The sequence below is a fragment of the Herpailurus yagouaroundi genome, unplaced genomic scaffold (genome assembly GCF_014898765.1).
Source record: "Herpailurus yagouaroundi ecotype Mexico unplaced genomic scaffold, PumYag 191, whole genome shotgun sequence".
Lineage (NCBI taxonomy): Eukaryota > Metazoa > Chordata > Mammalia > Carnivora > Felidae > Herpailurus > Herpailurus yagouaroundi.
The window spans coordinates 3,752,598-3,775,139 of NW_024412422.1; the positions used below are offsets into that span (position 1 = coordinate 3,752,598).

Consider the following 22,542-nt stretch of genomic DNA (forward strand, 5'->3'; position numbering starts at 1 on the left):
GTTACCTACTGTGTAATACAGTAAATAGCCAAAACATGCTTCTCTTACAGAGGTGCTAAATCATTAACTTTCTTAATGATTATCAGTAATACATTGATTGGTGTATTGTTCAGTATCTATTTCATGACCATGTATTTAGCCTGTAGCCTTGTTGACTGAATGCTAAAAATAATTTCTCTGTACATATTTTTTTCTGTCACCATGCCTATTTCTTTTGTTTTGAGACTGCCCTCTATCTCTTTGTGCTCCAGCAGCTTCTTGCCTTTGTCCTAAAGCGTCTTATCCCTAGGGTCGGCCTTGAAGAGAAAACCATGCCTATTTCTTATGATAATTTTGGCTTTAAAGGTAATGCCCACTGCATTTGAGTAACTCCTCCTAATTATGAGGAATGACTGACAGGACAGATTAAAGTCACCACCTAAGAGGGAGGAAATACCAGGGATCTAATATAAAGCTAGAATACTGACGGAGAATTTTATTTTGTTTTGTTTTGAAGTCACTGAAATTTCTTTTTTTTAATTTTTTTATTTTTTTTCAACGTTTTTATTTATTTTTGGGACAGAGAGAGACAGAGCATGAACGGGGGAGGGGCAGAGAGAGAGGGAGACACAGAATCGGAAACAGGCTCCAGGCCCTGAGCCATCATCCCAGAGCCTGACGCGGGGCTCGAACTCACGGACCGCGAGATCGTGACCTGGCTGAAGTCGGACGCTTAACCGACTGTGCCACCCAGGCGCCCCTGAAATTTCTAATTAATTAGCTCCATCTCCCTCAGGACCATTATCTCCAGACCTTTAGGAAGTACAATATTGAAATTTTGTATTTTTTGGGGAAGCATATTGTCAGCAACTAAAGGAACTTCACTTTACCTGTGACATTGCTGTTTGGTAAACTCCCTTAGGCATTCTTCTATAGAACTAATGGAAGCAGTGTCTTAATACCTCTTGCTTTAAAATCTGTGCTTTCAAAAAACAAAAATCTATGCATTCTTATCTAATATTCTAGAAAGGCTCTTTGTATTCAGCTTTGCATTTTAATTGCAGACTAAACTGATAAAATTTAGATTTATTATAAACACATACTTCTCATATACCTGACTTACTAAACAGTTTTTGTTTTCACCAGCCATTTAATTTTTCTGCATGCTGTCAGTGCAGAGCCATTGAGAAACCATTATTTTCTGTTGTGAAAGGCACCTGAAATCTGTAGTTTCCTCTAGTAGTTCTTTGAACTAGTGTAGAGCACTCAGATAAAAAACTAGGTGAAATTCAGTTAGAGATTTCATAGAGTTTTACTTTGTAAATGTCCATAAGACACTTTAAGTAAGATACCACCCCCCCCCATACACACACACACACACACACACACACACACACGATCAAGGGGCCAGGAAGACAAGTTTGACTGCACTTCTGGCCAGCTGTCTTCTGAAGAGCATCTCTATTTGTCTTGACACATAGCCACTCCTCCTAAATTGAAATGCCCTATTCCTAAGTGAATTATTTGACTCATGTATCTAGCCAGTAGGAAGCAGTTGTGTTTTGTAGAAATATTTAATAGTTTATTTAACTAAAATCCCTAAATAGCTTTCTTGGGACAGGTAAATTCAAATATCAAAGAACCATTTTTAGGGGCGCCTGGGTGGTGCAGTCGGTTAAGCGTCCGACTTCAGCCAGGTCACAATCTCGCGGTCCGTGAGTTCGAGCCCCGCGTCGGGCTCTGGGTTGATGGCTCGGAGCCTGGAGCCTGTTTCCGATTCTGTGTCTCCCTCTCTCTCTGCCCCTCCCCCGTTCATGCTATGTCTCTCTCTGTCCCAAAAATAAAAACGTTGAAAAAAAAAAATTAAAAAAAAAAAAAAGAACCATTTTTAAATATTGGTTGATAATTACAACCCTTTGTGCCTAGTTATGTTAATCCTGGTCACATTATATTTTATTCATTGCCTTAGTTTAATGGAGAGAGATGTTTACTTATAATTTTTTTTTTTTTATGTTTATTCTTGAGAGAGACAGACGCGCAATCTGGGAAGGGGCAGAGAGAGGTGGGGGGAGGGACACACAGAATCTGAAACAGACTCTGAGCACTGAGCTGTCAGCACAGAGCCTGACGTGGGGCTCAGACTCACGAACCATGAGATCATGACCTGAGCAGAAGTCGGACACTTAACCAACTGAGCCACCTAGGCGTCCCTAGTATTTCTTTATAATAGCTCATATGAACATTTTTTTTTTTTTACTCCACTCAAGAACTTTATATCTCAGCAGTGTTAATTTGGAAGTAGCACACAAGATTAGTAATTTTTTTTCTTTTCATTCAGTAGTTACCAGATTGTGCCGTGTTTCTCTTCTCTACCAAATACTTAGTGTTCCTCAACTCTATATGCAAAATAAAATTTTGTGGAGAGTTTTCAGCTGGGCCTAATAACACCCAGAAATTTCAGTTTAATTGTTCTGGGGTTGTGCCTGGGCATGTAATTTTTAAAGCTCTCCAGATGATTCTAATGATTAACCAAGAATCCTAGATCCCAAGTAATTATTTTCCCCCATTTATCTCCTGTTTGGTCCTTACGATGTTCCCACAGAATAATCTTTCTGATTTTTGATTTTCAGATGTCTTGTTCCCTCCACTCTTATGCTCCACTGAGAGTCAGTTCTCAGCAACAGTGGGGAAGAGTGAACATGAGTAAATCTGTAGATAATGAGAAAGGATTTCAGTCAGTGGCTTTAAACTACCTTTTACCAAACCTGTACATGAGATTACAGATGTACTCAGATTGACTAATCTTTTTACTACCTGTTGATGTTCTTAGGTTTTGTTTTCCCTCCTTTCGTCTTTCTACCCCCCCCATCTCCCTCCCCCTCTTCTTCCTATTTCTTCCTTCCTTCAGCCTGTCAACCAGATTGTTAGCACCAGGAGGTAGTAGTTCAGTTCAACAAGTATTTGAGTACCTGCTATAACGAATGCACCATGAGGAGAGCAAGGACCTCATAATTTCAGTGGGAAGGAAAGAATCAGAGGTCCTAGATAATCTATATCTTATATACTAACTCCTAGAACTGTCTGTACTTTTTTTTTTTTTAGTTTATTTATTTATTTTGAGAGAGGGAGAATCCCAAGCAGACTTGGCACTGTCAGCACAGAGCCCCACTTGGGCTTGATCTCACCAACTGTGAGATCATGACCTGAGCTGAAATCAAGAGTCAGAAGCTTAACCAACTGAGCCAGCCTGGCGCTCCATAGACTGTCTGCATTTTAATGGGTTAATGTCTCTGGAGTACATGGGCACAGTACTTATCATATAAGTCATTAATATGTCCCTTATTCTCTTTCAGGTATCCAAACTATTGACTCTACCCAGGCCCTATTCCTTCCAATTGGAGCATCTGTCTCTCTCCTAGTAATGTTCTTCTTCTTTGACTCAGTTCAAGTAGTTTTTACAATATGTACAGCAGGTAAATAAGTTTCTCTGTTCTTTTTTCTTTTAAGTTTATTTATTTTTGAGAGAGAGAGCATGCACACACCAGTGAGAGAGAGGGAGAGGAGAATCCCAAGCAGGTTTTCTACCGTATCAGTGCAGAGCCCAACAACTTGGGGCTCAATCTCACAAACCGTGAGATCATGACCTGAGCTGAAATCAAGAGTCAGAAGCTTAATCAGCTGAGCCACCTGGGTGTCCCATGTTTCTCTATTCTTGAACATTAACCTAAAAGGAAATTTTTTCACTTCTTTTTTTTTTTTTAAGTTTATTTATTTTTGAGAAAGAGGTAGAGTGCAAGTTGGGGAGGGGCAAAGAGAGGGGGAGACACAGAGCCCGAAACAGGCTCCAGGCTCTGAGCTGTCAGCACAGAGCCCAACACATGGCTCGAACTCAAGAATTGTGAGATCATGACCTGAGCCAAGTTGGACATTTAACCAACTGAGCCACCCAGGCACCTCTCACGTCTTTTTTTTTCTTTTGAAAGGAAACCAAGGTAAGTTTCCTGGAACCAAGGTTCCACTGAGACTCCAACCCAGGATCTTCTGTGTACTTCTTTTTAATCATCATTCAAAACTTAAGACCTATACAACCTGCCATGCAAGTTTTTTTCCATAAGTCTGGCTTTTCTTCCCCATCTTCTCCTTGAACCATTGGATACCCGTATCATCAGTTCAGGACTGTCAGCACAGTCTGAACAAAAGGCCAGGGGTTTGAAAACTTGTGAGCTTTATGACACCAGAACAGGACCACTTTGACTCCTTGTCTGGAGTCAAAGTGTCCAGAAGGTCCAGTGTGGCAAAGCAGTCATTGGCAACCCCCACCAATGTTTCTGTAGACAGACACATTGGCAACTAATCAGAGTAATTTGACTGTGAACCCTCTGATCAGTTTTCAAGTCAAGAGATGATGGAAATGTATAGAACATCAACAAAATGCCAGACATGTTAGATCATCCCCTGGCTCGCTGTTTATCTTTCTGTGTTAAGATAGAAAAGAATGAGAAAACCTGTCTATGCTTCCCATTCCTTCAAATCAGGTACTTTTTGTTTTTCAAGACTTTATTTGTACAGTGCTAAAGGAAGATATTTTTCTTCTGTAGTTAATTAATTGTATCTACTTATTGAGAAGAGTATTCTGGTCAGTGTTTCCATAAGTCCTGCCATTTTTCTTATAGGTGTTGAAAATAAAGAACAAAACTTAACCATATATTTTCTTTCTCTAGTTCTTGCCACAATAGCTTTTGCTTTCCTCCTTCTCCCGATGTGCCAGTATTTAACAAGACCCTGTTCACCTCAGAACAAGTAAGGACTTGGGATTTTTCTCTAAATTTTAAATGTTTTTATGTCGCACTTGATAACATTGTTAGGAGTCTAAATTTCTGGTATGGACCAGAGCACACAAATGCTAGAAGACTGGGAAGGGAGACGTTTGATCTTTAAGACTGGAAGGTGGTACTTCCTTTTGCACCTTTTCATACGAGAGGAAATATACACAAATCTTAGGAAGTCGGAGTCATTGAAACATGCTTCCTGCTTAGATTATTGAAAGATGAGCAGTTTCATTTTGAAGCAATGCTTTTGTCTCTTGACTAGTGAGTTAATGGGATGTGATCAACTCAGACATTCTTTGCCTTTTGTCTTTGGTGACCAAGAATATATACTAACCACTTGGGTTTAAACCCAATGTGCACACCTTTCACACCTCAACTCCTAAAGCCATTGCTACATGGACACCAAGTGCTGTGTTAATAGAGATCCCATATGAACGTAAGGAAACCAGTCACTAGGAGCAGCTGATTTTCCCAGGAATTCGTGATAACCAGATAGAGTTGTTACCATTTTATAAATATGTATTCATCATCACCCAGTGGATTGAACTATTGGCCTTCTTCATTTTGCTTTCCTCATAAAAACAGAATTACCCTATAGTGTACTTCATTCTCCTAAGGTTGGTATTGTCACTTTAAATTGTAAACATCCATGTTGATAATTTGGGATAAAAACTACAATATCAGAGGGCTGCAGAAGGATCATTAATGCCTTTGCACTTCCTGTAGCCTACTCCAAAGAGGTTTGGGTGTTTTCAATTTCTGGGAGTCTAGGTATTGCCTGCTATTCTAATCTGGCCCTGATGAACTCTGATCGTGAAGAACCAAGGGAGAGTTCGATTATTGAATATAACGTATCAGCTGTTAGTCCAATAAATACCATGTGTTTTCCAGGATTTCCTTCGGTTGCTGTGGGCGTTTTACTGCTGCTGAATTACTGTCATTCTCTCTGTCTGTCATGCTCGTCCTTATCTGGGTTCTCACTGGCCACTGGCTTCTCATGGATGGTGAGTAACGTGACAAGTTGAAGTGTTAATACAGTTTATAGTTAAATTTGTCCTCCCTTCCTCTGCTTTTTGTGTTTTAGTAATATTTCCTCTGATTACCATGAGTATTAGGTGTCCAAAGGTGGTGGTGTTACATATTGTTGAGTTATAATTTTTACCCACATTCTCAAGATATTTTTAATAATACAGCTTTTTGAGGTATAGTCCACATTTTTACCTACTTGAAGTGGCTTTTAGTATATTCAGAGAGTAAAATCATAACATTATATGACCTATGTGTCTGCCTTCTTTCACTTAGCATGATGTTTCCAAGGTTCTTATTCATGTTGTAACCTGAATCAGTATTTCATTTCTTTTTATGGCCAAACACTGTTCAGTTGTATAGATATGCCAATTTTATTTATCTATTCATCAGTTTCCACTTTTTTAGCTATTATGAGTAATACTAGTATGAACATTCATATGTAATTTTTTGTTTATAGACTATATATTTTCTTACATAAATGGAATACTGTAATATAAAATACATATGTGGAATATATGCCATATATGTATTATATACAATAGACTCTTTTATGTAATGATACAAATGCATGTCTGTATCATTACATAAAGATGTATCCTATCCTTTTTAATAATTCCAGAGTATTCCGTTGTATGTTGTTTATTGCTGGGCCCTTGGATTGATTTTAATCTTCTCTTACAAATAATCCTGAGGTAAACACTCTTGTTCCACCTCATGGTACACATGTCAGGTTACTTAATAAGATTATTTTTCTATGGATGAGTTCCTAGATATCAAATTCCTAGATTAAAGGGTTTGTGTAGTAAAAAGTTTTTTTATCTGTTATTATACTGCCTTTCAGAAAGGCTGTGGCAGTTTATACTCCTGTCCATAGCATGTGAGGATTTCCCTTCATTGGTGATGATAATGATGAAATAATAATGGCAGTATTATTCAGCTAACATTTATTGAGTGCTTCTTACGCATTGGGTGCTTTCCTGGGTGTTTGTGTGGATTATCTCATTTAATCCTGGAAAGTCTTCGAAGTAGGTACTGTTATTGTTCCATTTTACAGACAAGGAAACGAAGTTCAGAGAAGTCACTTACCCAGTCACAGAACTCCTGTGTATACTTGATACTTCTCAAAATATCTTGGAAGGACATTTCCAAAAATCCCCCCTTACTCTTTTCTCTCCCCTAAGACGTTTCTCATTTTTCTTAAAGACCATGTAAGCACCTCCATCTCCTTGCTCATTCAGTCCTGACTCCTGTTCTCACAGTTCATTTTCCTGGTCTCAAGAAACTTTAACCATTGCTCTGCCCCACAAAGTCTGTTCACTTTCTCCTTTCCTGTGGTGTTTCAGAAGGGAAGGAAGTTAAAATACAAAAGATGATTTTATACTGTTTGTAGTACTATCTAAAGAATTTTTAAAGGAGGAATTTAAAAATCAGAGATTATGGGTATGGATTGCGCTTACTCCCATTATCCATTCCAAGCAACTACAAGGCTAATCAAGACCTTGGAAACAGAGCTCTTCGGAAGCAACTGCCAGGTCTGAGAGGCTCCTCTCCACTAAGGCATTGGTCCCTGCAGCTCTGAGGATGGCTTAACTGTGGAACTGTCATTCAGTGTTACCTGAGCACAGAGCCAGCGAGAGTGATGCTCACTGTCCATGCCTCAAGTTCAGGAGTAGCTGACACTTGTATCGCAATATTCTGCTCATGGTCAAATCAGATAGAACTTGACAAAAAGGATTTTAAACTTTGTGTGCACGTGTGATCCAGAATTAGTAATATAATCTTGATAAGGAGGAAATTTTAAACCTTGAGGAAAATTAAAATCTTATTCTTTTGTTTCAAGGGTTTTTTTTTTTTTTGTCTTGTACCAGTTCAAGAATTTGAAATTTATGTGTGCCAAGTTAACTAGTGAAAAACTCTAAGAAACTGAGTATTGTAAGGAAACAAGCTATAGAGTGGATTGAGAGCTCTGTAAAGCTATAGGTAAATGGCACATGTGATTTTAATCATAGATGATAATTATAGAGAAAGCGCTTTTTAAATTGTAAATCATACAGTGCTCGCTTCGGCAGCACATATACTAAATTGTAAATCATACAGAGATATCCAGTATACTTCTTCAGCAAAAAATATTTTTAAAAACAATAAGACAAAATTATGGTGATGGAGAACAGACAAGTGGTTGTGTGGGGGAGAGGGTGTGACTATAGCTCAAGGATTTTATTGGGGTGATACAAGTATTCTACACACTGAGGGTGGTGGTGGCTATATAAGTGTACGCCTGTGTTAAAATTCACTGAATTACCTCTAAATAAAAACTATCAATATTACTGTTCATTAATCTTCAAACGTTACACATATTCATAAAATATTTAATACTTAAATATTATATAAAATATGTATAACTTTATAAATACATAATTTGTTTGTATATAATTGTTGTCATAGTTGTTGTTCATCACTTTTATTGAGTGCCTACCATATACCAAGCTCTTGAGACTCAAAAGTAGTTCCTGGAGCACCTGGATGGCTCAGTTGGTTAAACACCTGACTCTTGATTTCAGCTCAGGTCATGATCTCATGGTTTGTGGAACAAGCCCTGCATCTGGCTCTGCGCTCACAGTGCAGAGCCTGCTTGAAACTGACTCCCCTCTCCCCTCTCCCCCTCCTGCCCCCACTCCTGCTTGCACATGCTCTCTCTCTCAAAATAAATAAATGAACTTTAAAAAAAAGTTCCATGAGGTTGCAGACCACATTACCCCTTAGATTTATTTAGAGGCCTTTAATGAGTCAGAATGGAAAACAGTGTCAAAATCTGCCTGACATTGTGATAATTCATATTTGATGATTTCTGACCGGTTTAGCATCTTAAATTGCCTTATAAAAAAACATTTCTGTGATCATTTGCTTTGGAATGTATATAAGCATCCTGAAGTGCAGTGTTTAGGTTGTTTGTTTGTTTGTTTGTTTGTTTTTGAGAGAGAGAGAAGGAGAGGGAGAATCTTAAACAGGTTCCATGTGTGTGTTCTATCTCAGGACCAACCGTGAGATCATGATCTGAGCCAAAATCAAGAGTTGGACCGCTCAGCCGACTGAGCCACCCAGGCGCCCCAGTGTTTAGGATTTTTAAGTAGTTACCAGAACTATTAAATTTCCCAAATCTAGTATCAGTGCTTGCAGTATTCTTATGGATTGGTGTTTGATACTTCAGTGCTTGTGGAGGTTGATAAAGAATAAGTTCAGAAAAAGAAGTTACATCTGAAATCACATAAATTCCTTGCCCGGCTTATTGTAGAAGAGTAAATGCCTATCTTTATATACTAGGTATTAAGAGTATTGATGAAGTAGCAAGTGTGTGTGTTTGACTTTTCCTGAGATTAAGTCTTGATTTCTGCAGAAGAATGACTTGTTAACCTGAAAAGCATGTAGGTGATTTTGAAAGACTTTCATAGAGCCTAATCTCTTTTTAAATGTTACAGAAAATTAGGGAGTCTTAATCATGATAATGACTGGAGTAGAGATAGTAAGTATTAGTCCACATCAATCTCATAGCTGCTTTTATGATTATATCCTTCAGCCTCACCTAAACCAGTGCTTCCTGATGAGAAAGCAGGCAGCACAGACATTTCTCCTCTATAACTTTTGAACAAAAACTATTTAGAAATGCTCGTTAGCTGGTTAATACCTAAACCAGATTATTTCAGTCCATATAAAATGACTTTTAGCTATATATTCTGAAGAGAAACTGTTTTATGCTAATGTCCTTAAATGAAAGAGTCCACTTCTGTAAACACCAATCCATAAGAATACCGCAAGCATAATGATTCTCCCTGTACAAATATTATGTGAAATGAGATGATAAAAGCTTCAGGTGCCACTGCTTTAACTAGAGTAATATAGGGCAGTCATCACCTGAATCATCACCACATTGATTCATCTCAACACTGGCAAACCCAAAGTCCTTCTGATGACAAATGGTGTGTAAATTACCTTGAAGTCTTGGGGCAGCTGGGTGACTCAGTCGGTTAAGCGTCAGACTTCAGCAGGTCATGATCTCAGCAGGTCATGATCTCATGGTCCAATCCATGGGTTCGATCCCCACGTCGGGCTCTGTGCTGACAGAGCCTGGAGCCTGCTTCAGATTCTGTGTCTCCCTCTCTGTCTGCCCCTCCCCTGTTTATGCGCGTTCGCTCGCGCTCTCTCTCTCTCAAAAATAAACATTAAAAAATATTACCTGAAGTCTGTCAGCCCCCTCTGTGGTCTGAGGTTCTCTGTAATCCCACTAACTTTTGGTGACTCTGCTTTCGTGGAGCCCTTTTTTCGTGTGTCCAGACACACATGATACTATTTATAGGTTTTGCTAAGGGTTTTAAATTTACCAAGCTGCTGACCCAAAAAGGGATACCTCTCAAAACAGCAAGCAATGTTCTTTATACTCTCTTGTCTACTCTTCCCAGGCATTGCAGAGAAGAGAAAAATACCTATTTTCTAGTAGTATGTCACTAAAAAAGAAAAAGTTGGCATGATAGAAGGTGACATTCTTTTCAAGATACACTGATTTACACAGCCATCTGAAACACATACTTGAGAACAAGTCAGCAGAATTTTCTTCATTGTACCTTTACAGGCAGGGGCAGGGGCCGGGGCCAGGCTTACTAGACTCGCTGACAGCAGAATGGGGTAAGCAGTTGTCTGTAAGATAGCTGCAGAGTACGTTTCACTGCAACATTTCCTCTAGACTGTGGAGCCGATAGAAAGCTGCCCATAAGAGGCACCTTTATTTTCCCAGTGACCCATCAGAAATACATTTCCATCATGAAATTCACCTGATAGCTAAAATTCTGAGTGTCCAGTGAGGTTCCCCAAACCCTAATCAACCCTAACTTGTAGACGTTTCCATCACCTTTTGTCATTATTGATATTCCCCAATATTTACTTACCCAGGAGTCTCTTTTCCCTGCCAGTTTGCACTGGTTGAACTTCCCGTGACCAAGAGTAGAATTTTCCCCACCCCCAAAAAAAGAACTTTTGAGCTTTTTTAAAATTTATTTTGGGGGCGCCTGGGTGGCGCAGTCGGTTAAGCGTCCGACTTCAGCCAGGTCACGATCTCGCGGTCCGTGAGTTCGAGCCCCGCGTCAGGCTCTGGGCTGATGGCTCAGAGCCTGGAGCCTGTTTCTGATTCTGTGTCTCCCTCTCTCTCTGCCCCTCCCCCGTTCAGGCTCTGTCTCTCTCTGTCCCAAAAATAAATAAACGTTGAAAAAAAAAAATTTAAAAAAAAAATTTATTTTGATGATAGTTTTTAATATTTATTTTTTAGAGAGCGGGGGTGGGGCAGAGAGAGAGAGAGAGAAACAGGATATGAAGTGGGCTCTGCACTGATAACAGAGCCCAACACAGGGACAAAAAACTCACCAACCATGAAATTATGACCGGGGCCAAAATCAAGAATCAACCGCCTAACCAACTGAGCCACCCAGGCGCCCCCAGTTTATATATTTTTGAGAGAGAGAGAGAGAAGGTGCGCGTGCTCACCCCTGCGAGTGAGAGCAGAGAGACTGGGAGAGAGAGAATCCCAAGCCCACAGGCCTCAAACCCACGAACCGTGAGATCACGACCTGAACCGAAACCAAGAGTTGGATGCTCAACCGACTTAGCCACGCAGGCGCCCCTGAGCTTTTCTTACAGTTACTGTTTCTCAGATTCTAGTGTTTGATGTTTGTTTTCTGCTGTTACAGAAAATGTAGCTTTCTAGCCATGGTCTTTAATGTTTTGAAATAGGTTCTTCTCTGACATGGAAATTATCTTTACAGACTTCTCTGCACAATCAGAAATCATCTTGTAGGCAGTGATAATTTGGTAGTAGAATTTTTTTGAATGAATGTTTCTCAGTTAAATCCTGTTCTTTGAAGTTAATTTAAAGTGAAGACAATTATAAATGTGGTTGTTTAAGGGCAAGGCATGAAGTATGGTTTTTAAAAAAAAATTTTTTTAATGTTTATTTTTGAGAGAGAAAGAGACAAGAGTGTGAGCTGAGGGAGGGGCAAAGAGAGAAGGAGACACAGAATCTGAAACAGGCTCCAGGCTCTGAGCTGTCAGCACAGAGCCCGATGCGGGGTTTGAACCCATGAACCGTGAGATCATGACCTGAGCCAAAGTCAGACGCTCAACCGACTGAGCCACCCAGGTGCCCTGGCATGAAGTGTGTTTTCAGGATTTTATATACTAAGAAGTGTTAATAGTAAGAAGACGTTTCAGTGTGTTCTTGGACTAAATCTAGAGTTTTATCTACTTTCAGTTTCATCTGGCAAATTAACCTTTTAAATTTGGGAAATCTTGAGAGAATTTGACCAATAGGTGGTATCATGCATTAGCTAAAAGCTGATGAATCTTGTGCACACACATTTACTGTTCAGGGATCGTTAAACCAGGTTCACAGTGTGGATCCACTGACCAGCTCAGGGACTAGAAGAGTCTTGAACAGATGTCTAGTTCAGCCCCCTCATCTAATACACTTGCTACTAATCTGTGATTAGAAAATGTTCAGTGCCAAAAATCTAGCAATTGATTTGTTTTCTTGTTTTAAAATGCTAGATGCTGGTACTTAGTCCACATAGGGCTTAGCTATCTACAGATACTTTATCTTAGAACTGAGCACTGCTTAAGAATTTACAGGTTGCATGTTGCTTTTCAAGAACATTTTGGCTTGGTTTGGTGTCATTGTCTTTGTCCCTGACGCTGCTGGTTGTGGAAGACAAAGCGACGCAAAGATTATATCGATACTAAGTTGAAAGTAATTCTAGACAAGTGGCTAAGATTAATAATTTACTACTCTTAACGTTTTTGGTTAATTTTAAATGTAAATTAACCCAAAGTGAAGATGGTTGGTAAAGCCATTTGGGAGAGTCTTGAGTCTCTCAAGCAGCATGGAATGAGGACAAGTTATCACTTCTCTTAATTTTGGCTTGGAAAAGTGCTAAGGAGGAGGTAAGATTATGAAGAGTTACTTGGATGAAAGAATGGAGAAAAAGAGAGGCAAACTAGAATACTTGAGGGCATGTTCCTGTGATGTGACAGATTGTGGCAGTGTTCTTCTGGGGGTAGGAGTGATACTCGTTATCTGAAACAGTCAGAAGGGACGCATTCTGCTTCAAATGTGGAACTCACAGCACAGCTGGCGACGCTTGGTTGGCATGACTGGGAAGAGGGTATTGCTCAGCTTAACTGGGGAGGAATAGGAACAAAGGAAGACAGACTCTGGGGACACGCCATCCCGTGAGTTGTGCCCAATGCTGTGGGACTTATAATTAGACTTGATCCATCAGAGTAGGGAGCCTAGTGACTGTAAGGCAGGAAATGATGCAAAGTGAATTGTTTACAGTGGCAGTGAAGAGTAAGTGGGAGAGAGAGAAACTGAAGAAGGACGCACCTCAAACTAGGGAAGTGTGACCGAGGTGTGCTGTAACAACAAAGGGTGGTACACAGAATGGCCGTGGATGGAGTGCACGTGATGAAACACTGATAAATTGAAAACGAATCTAGAGTTTCTTGTATGGAAGATAGGGATAGAATGACAATGTCCCTGAGCAGTTCTGTCTTGTCCGTGTTTGGTTGTGACTCAGGTGGGGTAGGATCAGCGTAAGAGGAGTGACAAAGCAATGAGTGGATGCTTAGACCCTGTGGCCTGTAAAGGCTTCTCCCAGTTTAGGGTTAAGGGACTGTATGGTAAATTGAAAAATTCTGGAACGGACCAGTCACCTGCATGTGTCACAGAGGCATATACATTTAACCTTGGGAACCTGCCCCTTTGGTTATCATCAGTCAGCCCTCTGACCTTTACTGCCACACACTTGTCCCTGGTCTGTCCATTAGGCTTTCATCTCTTCCTTTGTTCCCTTGGTGCACTTTGCACCCCATGTTTGCACTTGTAAGTTCCTGAACAGATCACTTGCTACCCTACTGCCCTCACCCCTTCCTCTGCCCCAGGGGCTTCCCACCCTCCACTGACCACTGTTGTTCCTCAGGCCAGCTGAGCTTATCCCTGCCAGTGCCCTGTTTATCGATTCACAGCACAGCCAACTATTTGTTTCTGGAGATCATTATAATGGGAAACCCTGTTTAAAAAAAATGCATATGGGTTGATTATATCATGGGCCTTGGTTCTGTTCTTAGAAATTTATAAAAAAATAAAGGAGACCCTAGTAAAACAAGCACATCCTAGATTATCATAAAATCAGAAATTATGTTCAACCACATCTCTCCAAAATGCATACTGCAGTACACAGCGTGGAGATCACCGAGTGCTTGGTAACGGTATGACAGAGGAAGAATCAAGATAGTTTGTTCTTTTTCCCAGTGTTAGCACTGTCTTCCAGGGTTAGGAATGGTTTTTCTCCTCTTTTGTTTGTGCAACACCATTCCCATGGTAGGAACTCCCCAAACATAAGTTGATTTGACATGTCCAGGGTCTGCCAGACTGCTCTATTTGCCCACTTAGCTACATGTCCTGACAGTTTACCACCAATTCTATTAAAATGATATACATCTGTAATCTGGCCTCACTTTTCTAACTTTCCTTGGAGTAATTTTAAATTTAAAGTAGATGGAACATAATTTTTCATTCATTCTGAAAATATTTATTGAACATCTACTCTGGTAAGTGCTGGGGCTTCACAGAAAGAATAAGCCATGGTTTTGGTCAACCAGGAGTACCAAATTTAAGCAATAAATTTGCTTGTATATAAATAATCACACTGTTACAGAATGGGTGAGCAAGTTGAGAGAGATTTCAGAGTTCTGTGGTGTCAAAAAGAAAAAAAAAAAAAAAAAAAAAAAAAACCCTACTTAATCTGATAGATCAGGAAAGACTCCATGAAAGAGTTTTCTGACCTAAGAATGAGGATAGGGGCACCTGGGTGGCTTAGTCAGTTCAGCGACTGACTTCGCCCCAGGTCATGACAGTATAGAAGAATGAATTGCTGAGTAAATAAAAGGGGGCTTAATCTTGGGTATGGGCAGACGCTCAAGTCAGGAGCAAGGAGGAAGTATCCTCAGGGGTGGGGGAGACAGGAAACAGAGCTAAGAAGTCCTAAACCAGGCCTGGCTTAGAGCTTTATCATTCAAAAAAAAATTTTTTTTTAAAGAGAGCTCATGCACATGGGTGAGTAGCAGAGGGAGGGAATCTTAAGCAGGCTCCATGCTCAGCACTGAGATTGACACGGGGCAATATCCTACAACCCTTGGCTCATGACCTGAGCTGAAATTAAGAGTTGGACACTCGGGGTGCCTGGGTGGCTTAGTCGGTTGGGCGACCGACTTTGGCCCAGGTCATGATCTCACAGTTCGTGAGTTCGAGCCCCGCATCGGGCTCTGTGCTGACAGCTCAGAGCCTGGAGCCTGCTTCAGCTCTGTGTCTCCCTTTCTCTCTGCCCCTCCCCTGCTCATGCTCTGTCTCTCCCTCTCTCAAAAATAAGTAAACATTTAAAAAAATTTTTAAAAAAGAATTAGAAGCTTGACTGACTGAACCATTCAGGCACCCCAGAGCTTTATCATTCAAAACAATCTCCTGGGTCTTACACAGTTGAGCACTATCCAAGAGCATGAGAAAAGGGATGTGCCCGAAAACCAGCCCGTCAGAATGGGCTAAAGTGGGCACTTTGCACAAGTAGGGTGTAAATGTCTTAACTTGGAGCTTAAACTGGGCTGCTTGACTTTTGAGGGGACTTAGAGACTGTTAGGTTTATAAGCAGAATAGCTTGTGGAAAGAGGATGAGTCTACTCCACACTGACCAATGTCTGTGGCCTCCTCCCCAGCCCTGGCCATGGGTCTCTGTGTCGCCATGATCGCCTTTGTCCGCCTGCCCAGCCTCAAGGTCTCCTGCCTGCTTCTCTCAGGGCTTCTAATCTATGATGTCTTTTGGGTAAGTGTCTGTTTCCCTGAAGCCACTGTTCTCTTTTGTGTTTAATTGGAGTACGTGTGTGTCTCTTGGGGTGGGGGGAGAGCAGGCAGGCAAAGTTCTGTGCCCTGGGAGCAAAGATTTTCTTTCACCTCCAAAACATGCAGTCAAAAAAGCTTGATGATGTAATATTCTGAGACTTTGCTCTTAAGAACGAGGAGGGCTGATGCTGACATCAGGTTGCTTCTAGCTCCCTCTGTTGAAGACGTCTCTCCATTCGGCAGGTGTTTTTCTCCGCCTACATCTTCAATAGCAATGTCATGGTGAAGGTGGCCACACAACCGGCTGACAATCCCCTTGACGTTCTATCCCGGAAGCTCCACCTGGGGCCCAATGTTGGGCGCGATGTTCCTCGCCTGTCTCTGCCTGGAAAACTGGTCTTTCCCAGGTAGGACTAGCATGTTACAGGGCCTCGTCTTGTGATGGTTCATACACTGTCTTCTCCCTGTGCCTCTGTGCTCCTTGATTGGTCTCTGTCACCAGCATTCTTATCCTAGACTGGAAAAGGGCTGTGAGTCATCTGTCCATTATACAAATGAGAAAGAGAATATTGATTTGACTTGCAAAGATTTGTCACTAAATGATACAGGTGCTACTTTTTATTATTGATTAATGTTTTCAAATAACCATATGTTACTACTGTTACCATATTTTGGAGTTGGCTGAAGGGAATTCACAGGAGAATCTGGATCCTTTTTTCTTCTAAGATGTTTGTAAAAATATGTCCTAATGCTAAAATTATACAGTGGCTGGTAATATAATCTTGGAAAAAATTGTGTTGCTTTAATATCCGTGTCTGGTAGTAGTCAGGTGCTTGTTTGAAGTCACAGCAGTGAATGTGTGACAAATACTGAATTGCTTGACATTTCTCGAGGAGACAGTACTTAAACAGACGACTTTAGCAGTCACTTTAGAGGTGCTCTCTTAAAGCAGTGAGGGAGCCTGGTTAAAGACATTCATCGTCAGTACTCTTCTGGCTTGTAATCTCTAAACTCTTACAAACTAGTGCTGTTCCACCGCTAGAGATTGCCTCCCATTCAGGTAAGTCCAACTTCTTAAAAAAAGCTGACAAATGACTCTGCACAGGAGGAGAAATGGGATTGTTGAGGGTGGCATCCCTGACCTGTGCCACTGCATTTCAGCTCCACCGGCAGTCACTTCTCTATGTTGGGCATTGGGGACATCGTGATGCCTGGACTCCTGTTGTGCTTTGTCCTTCGTTACGACAACTACAAAAAACAAGCCAACGGTGACTCCTGCGGTGCCTCTGGACCCGCCAATATCTCTGGACGCATGCAGAAGGTCTCCTACTTTCACTGCACCCTCATTGGATACTTTGTAGGTAAGACAGTGGGAGAGGCACGTGATCCACTAACTAACTGTCCTCCAACCGGTGGAGTTAAATCAGGTCTTCTAGCTGCAGACGCTGGATGGAAGGAGTGCAGTAACTGGTTGCTATTACAGACAACCACGAAGGACAAGTAACAGTGGCCTGTGAGATGACAGGTGCTGTCCTTACTGGTCAGCCCGTTCCCGATCCAGCAGTACTCTCTGAAGAACATTGGAAGAAGAATATGGTCAGTTCTACCACACAGTGATCATGGATCAGTCTGTGTGCCTATTTAAATCTTCAGCTTGAAGTTAATCCATGTCTTGCTTAATTTCCCATTTTTTTAAACAGGTATTTCCCTTCATTTGTTCTAATATGTTTATCACCTCTAATCTCAGACTCTCACTAGGCTAGTTTTTCTCTAGGCAGCTCACTTACGGACCAACAGTAAGAGACCTGTGTGATTGGGCTAGGAATAGCGGTAGCCTGTCTGCACCTACAATGGCTACAGCATAGTGGTTCATTTCAGTACGAAAACTCAGAGACAGGCATGGCAAGTGGTGTTAGCCCACTGAACAGTAGAGGAGGCTGAGGCTCAGAGAGGTGAAGTGCCGTAGCCAGGGTTACACAGCTTTTGTAAGTAGCACAGTTGGAACTTGGACCCAGGTCTTTTGCCTCCGAGTCTGGCATCACATACCACACAAGACTGAGGAAGACCAGGCACGCTCAGTGCGGAAGTGAGGGCTTGAACCAGGAACCTGAGCACAGAAAGGGACTTGAGCCACTCACGCGTCCTTGCGATGCTAGCATTTTTAAAGCTGTAGTGTTCCATGCTTCTTTAACTGCTAGGGCTGGGCATTTCATAACCTACCTATTGGACAGAATGTGTCACAGTAGAGCTGTCCAGTCTGAAGACCCTGGCAAGCAGCAGCCGTATTACAGGTTCTTTCCTCTCGGGGCTGGCCCCTTGGCATTATTCACGAGTGTTTTTCTCTCCTTATAGGTCTGCTCACCGCTACTGTGGCATCTCGCATTCACCGAGCAGCCCAGCCTGCCCTTCTCTATTTGGTGCCATTTACCTTATTGCCACTCCTCACGATGGCCTATTTAAAGGTGAGAGAAGCAGTTAAAAACCTATGAAAGCAATAACTTGGCATATATTCTCCTTGCCAGAGGTGGTTCTCCTTAAGCCCCAGAGCTCTTGGTCTTGACAGTGGGTTGATGGGTTTTTGCTAACCTGGTATTAGCAACCTCTTCCAGACTATTGCAGCCATTGGCAGAAAATGCTAGTGAGTTAGACTACTCACGCCACCTGCTCATGGATGGACTAACTGAAATCCCTAGAGCTCAGCTGCAGAGACTTCCTGTTTCCCTTAAAAGCAGCGCCCTGTTGTCACTTAACAGCTTTTTTAGTACTCTGCCTTAAAGTTTGGAAATAAGAAATGTATGATTACAGCTAGACTTGGAGCATTACCTTATAATATTTGCATTATCCCCATTTTACAGAGGAGGAGGCAGAGAGGCAAACTAACTCGCCTTTAGCATCTCACTGAGAAATGAGAGAACTTACACCCTTCTTGGCGTAAGGGGCCTAAGAGCTCTTCTAGTGAGTTCTTCAAAGAATGGTGGTTATCTTTCAGTGCATGAAATTGAAATGTTCTTTGATTCTCTGCAGAAGCAGTGTGGTGTGAGATCAAAAAGGACTTGTAGATGTGTGTGGCTCACGTTTAAACCTGTAACTTAGTGAAGTTCCTTCTTTCCCAGGGTGACCTTCGGCGGATGTGGTCTGAGCCATTCCACTCCAAGTCCAGCAGCTCCCGATTCCTGGAAGTATGATGGATCCCAGAGAGTGACCAGAATGGCCATCTTAGTCCTTTTCTGTCAACGCGTGGTTTTGTTTCCTCTTAGAGCTGGCCTGGTACTCAGAGATGTACCTGTTTAAGGAACTGACGTGTGACTGGATTTTGCGTTTGCAGGGAGTTTGTTTGCAGGAGCGAGGTGCTGGAGCCCTGCTTGGTTCTTTCTCTTCCTGCCGTTGTAGAGGCGGAGCCCCTCCTGAAGTGACAGGCCCCCCCCAGCGCTCCTTCCTCCCCCGTTTTTATGAATCTGCACCAGACTGTTACCCGTGGGGGATGGAGATGTGACTGTTTAAAACTGACAACGGCAAGGAGTCGTTCTGTACCTTTTGAACACTAAAAGGATGAAAAATATTAGCAAACCGAAGTTTCTTCAGTGAACCCTCAAGAACTTTGGGACCAGTTTCCTATGGGGGACTCAGTTTCAGAGAACTGAGACAGAAGCTCTTCTGTCGTTCTATTCTTTCCTTTTTTTGGATTTATTAAATATTTTCTGTGGTGTGAAGTGACTTATTAAATCCACAGACATTGAGTGACTTCTTACAACATAAACATAAGAATTTGTTGTAATGAGTTCATGTCCACCCAGATGTTGTGTTGGCAGTGAACGAGGGCACGGTTTTTATACATACACACACACGCACATAGGTATATATGAATAAACAAAAATTAAAACCTGCTAAGATCATGCTGTGTAGCAGACAGGGACTTGCTGTAATTTTTAGCATGTAGAGCAGTTTACTCTGGCTTTCTTGTATATGGATAAGCTGCTGTCTTTCCCTCCACAACTGAACGTGCAGTTAAAAACCAGTATAGTATTTGTACTGATATACTCATGGACTTGAGGGGGCTCTCATTTGGTTTTGGTCAGTGTAGCAAATTAGGGATGAAAAGTTAAAACTTTTTGGCCCTTTTTTTGTTTGTTTTTACAGGCTTCTCCCTTGCAGGGTTTTTAGTAGTTTCTTCTTGAACCAATGCATGTAATATAGCAGCAGGTGTCTTTGTGCTTTCTGATCATAGTAATGTACTACTTGTAAATACATTTTTCTATTTTCTATTTTTTTTTGTATTTTTTTTTTTTTTTTGGCATTTTGTTTCATTGGTGTGCTGTATTTTCCATGCCCTCACTCCTTTAAGAAAAAAAAAAGGAAAAAAGCAACACGATCCTGTCCTTGCTGTTGTGATTATGGTCTTGGTTTACCTGTGGTGACAACTGGGTGTTGGGGACAAATGTCAAATGCCCCTCTGAGCTGGGCCCTACATTCTAGGAGTTGTGGAAGGAGCGAGCTGCTCTGTCCCCTTAGAATCTGACCATGTGCTGTGGTCTTTGCTGGAGAGCTGGCATTCTGGTAGTAATTTAAGTGTGATCGTGTCAGCTCGCCTTTGTCTCAGCAGCCCCAGCCCGGTAAGAAATTGCCCACTGTACAGGCAGAGAGAATCCTGGCTACCTGACAGCAGAGGTCGGAGAAGGGCCCACGTGTCCTGATTTCTCCCTTTGGCAGGTGACGTGCCTCTGCCTCAACCTGTGTGATGAACTGGTGTGCTGGGCTTCCCGTTGCCAGAAGCCACGGTGGACAGAGCTCGTAGGCCGTGCGCGTCGCAGGGCGTGAGGGCGGGAAGCCATCAGGATGGTGCGTTCTTCTGTTGTGTCTTCAAATCCTGCTGAGGGCTGTTTTGTTTTTTGTGTTCTGTTGTTTTTGTTTTTGTTTTTTTAATAAATGACTCCTTTCTAGCCTTTGTCACCTCATCTTCACTTTTGGTTGTTGGTACCACACAGAGCTCCCGTCATCTCCTACCTGCTGTGCCTGTTCCAGAAGACTGATGGGAAGACCCTGTCTCCAGACAAGGTCACCCGTGGCTCTGGTTCAGTCCTAGAGATGTCAAAGAATTGAAGCTTCCGTTGCCCACAGCACTCATAACAGCCTCTGGATTTGGTGAATACCAAAGGTACACTCATGTGCTCGCTGCTCATTAGCTGTATCCTTCCTCAGCCCCTGAGGATGCTAATTAAACAAGGCAGGGGGTGGGGGAACTCTTCCAAAGTGACTAAGTGCTAGTAATGGTTAGAGGCAGTATCCTGGCAGTGATTATCTTTATTTAACTATGTTTTCATGAAAAACCTAAAATCCGGACAATATAATTTTTTGTCATCCTTGCTCCTGTGCAGGTTTAGGGGGAAAAGTACCCACACGGGTCTCCTGAAAGTAATTTGGATTCCAGCTGCTAGTCCTCAAAGCCCTTAAAACTTTGGCACAGGAACCGCAACTATTCCCTTTGTTTTAAATCAACCACAAAAGACACATTCGAATTTCCCCTGGTTCTGGAAATAACAGGACTCTTGGGGGGCAGGGAGCAGCTACAGTTATAGCACATTATTTCAGTTTCTCCTTACAATCTTCTCCCCTCCCCTGCCTCATACAGACTTCTGTCTTCCTCTTATTTTTTCTGTTTTCTCAGATGCTCTGACTTCTGGTGTTTTCTAAGAAGTCTTGTTTGCATTAGGCAAGGCATGTTGACAAAGTTCTAGCACAGTCCCCCTTCCTTCCTCACTGGTCTGAGGTTCTTCCACCTCCAGAGAGACTGCACTTTGAAACTCTCATAGTAACTGTCTTCTGATTTGAGCTAATGAAGATAAGACAGCAAAGTTTACCCAAAGTCTTGTATGTTCCATCACTGTTATTACAGCTTCTGTTTTTCTGAATAAGACAACTACACAGCGCCTTGTGTGGGGATGGTGCAAATCAGCACTGGGGGCCTTGGGGGGTGCCTTTGTAGCATGCCAGCACAGGCCTTGGTTAAACAGGTAAGTTATGTTACCTACAAGAAAAAAGGCTAGTTCTCTGTGAGGCTGGAGCGAAGGGAGTTCTGTTTTGTCAACAAAGTGTTAAAAATAGATTCTGCCGTGTCTGCAGAGCAGCTCTCACGTTACCGCTAACCAGATCCAGTGTTGTATGTAGACATTTGTGTTTGGTGAAGGCCAACATTTACGTCAGAGCCTCGGAATGTAATCGTTTTGTATATACGTGAAGCGCACTCCTCAGGAATCTCGACTGTGGTTCTTTTCCATGGAAGCAAGGCAGGCCAGGCCGCACAGGCTCCGAAGGAAAGCAACGCATCCTACTTCTGGTGTTCCAGCGCACAATGGCCTGCACGGCCTCTTCCCTTCGCTCCGTCACATCACCTTGGCAGTTTCCAGCCGTGAAATCACTTCAAGAACAGTGGCTCTTAACACGGGTGTCAGCCTTGCCACGGAGTCTGTATGAAGTCCGGCAGATGTGGCCACAGAACCCGGGCTCTTCTCTCTTCCGGGAGGCATAAGCCAAGTAAGACCTTTTTTACCCATGAGTTATTTCTATTCTGGTGCAATTTACAGACTGCTCCCTATTTCCGAGACTGAATGAACTCTTCACTTCTGCAGGTTCGGAGTCTAACTTCTCATGTGAATGGAGCCTCTCCCAGAACAGTACTTTGTCCACTCCTCCTTTTCGGCCACGTAATCTGTTTCCTCCTTGGCCTTTCCTTTGGAACTCAAACCCTTTCCCACCCATAGGTGGTAATTCAGTCATGTT

General features: G+C 42.1%; 1 protein-coding gene across 3 annotated transcripts in view; it reads left to right on the forward strand.

The window, feature by feature from the left end:
* The window catches only part of SPPL3 (signal peptide peptidase like 3), a 138,700-nt gene extending 117,990 nt beyond the window's left edge, over positions 1 to 20,710 (forward strand). For 2 of the 3 annotated variants that reach the window (XM_040443682.1, XM_040443683.1), the window contains exons 4-11: positions 3,333 to 3,452; positions 4,701 to 4,779; positions 5,700 to 5,812; positions 15,645 to 15,751; positions 16,012 to 16,175; positions 16,930 to 17,129; positions 18,121 to 18,230; positions 18,882 to 20,710. In XM_040443682.1, coding sequence (XP_040299616.1) covers positions 3,333 to 3,452; positions 4,701 to 4,779; positions 5,700 to 5,812; positions 15,645 to 15,751; positions 16,012 to 16,175; positions 16,930 to 17,129; positions 18,121 to 18,230; positions 18,882 to 18,953 — 965 coding nt within the window. In that variant the 3' untranslated portion in view covers positions 18,954 to 20,710. The remainder of the gene's footprint in view (positions 1 to 3,332; positions 3,453 to 4,700; positions 4,780 to 5,699; positions 5,813 to 15,644; positions 15,752 to 16,011; positions 16,176 to 16,929; positions 17,130 to 18,120; positions 18,231 to 18,881) is intronic. The other variant, XM_040443684.1, reaches the window with a different exon arrangement.
* The last annotated feature ends 1,832 nt before the right edge of the window (positions 20,711 to 22,542 follow it).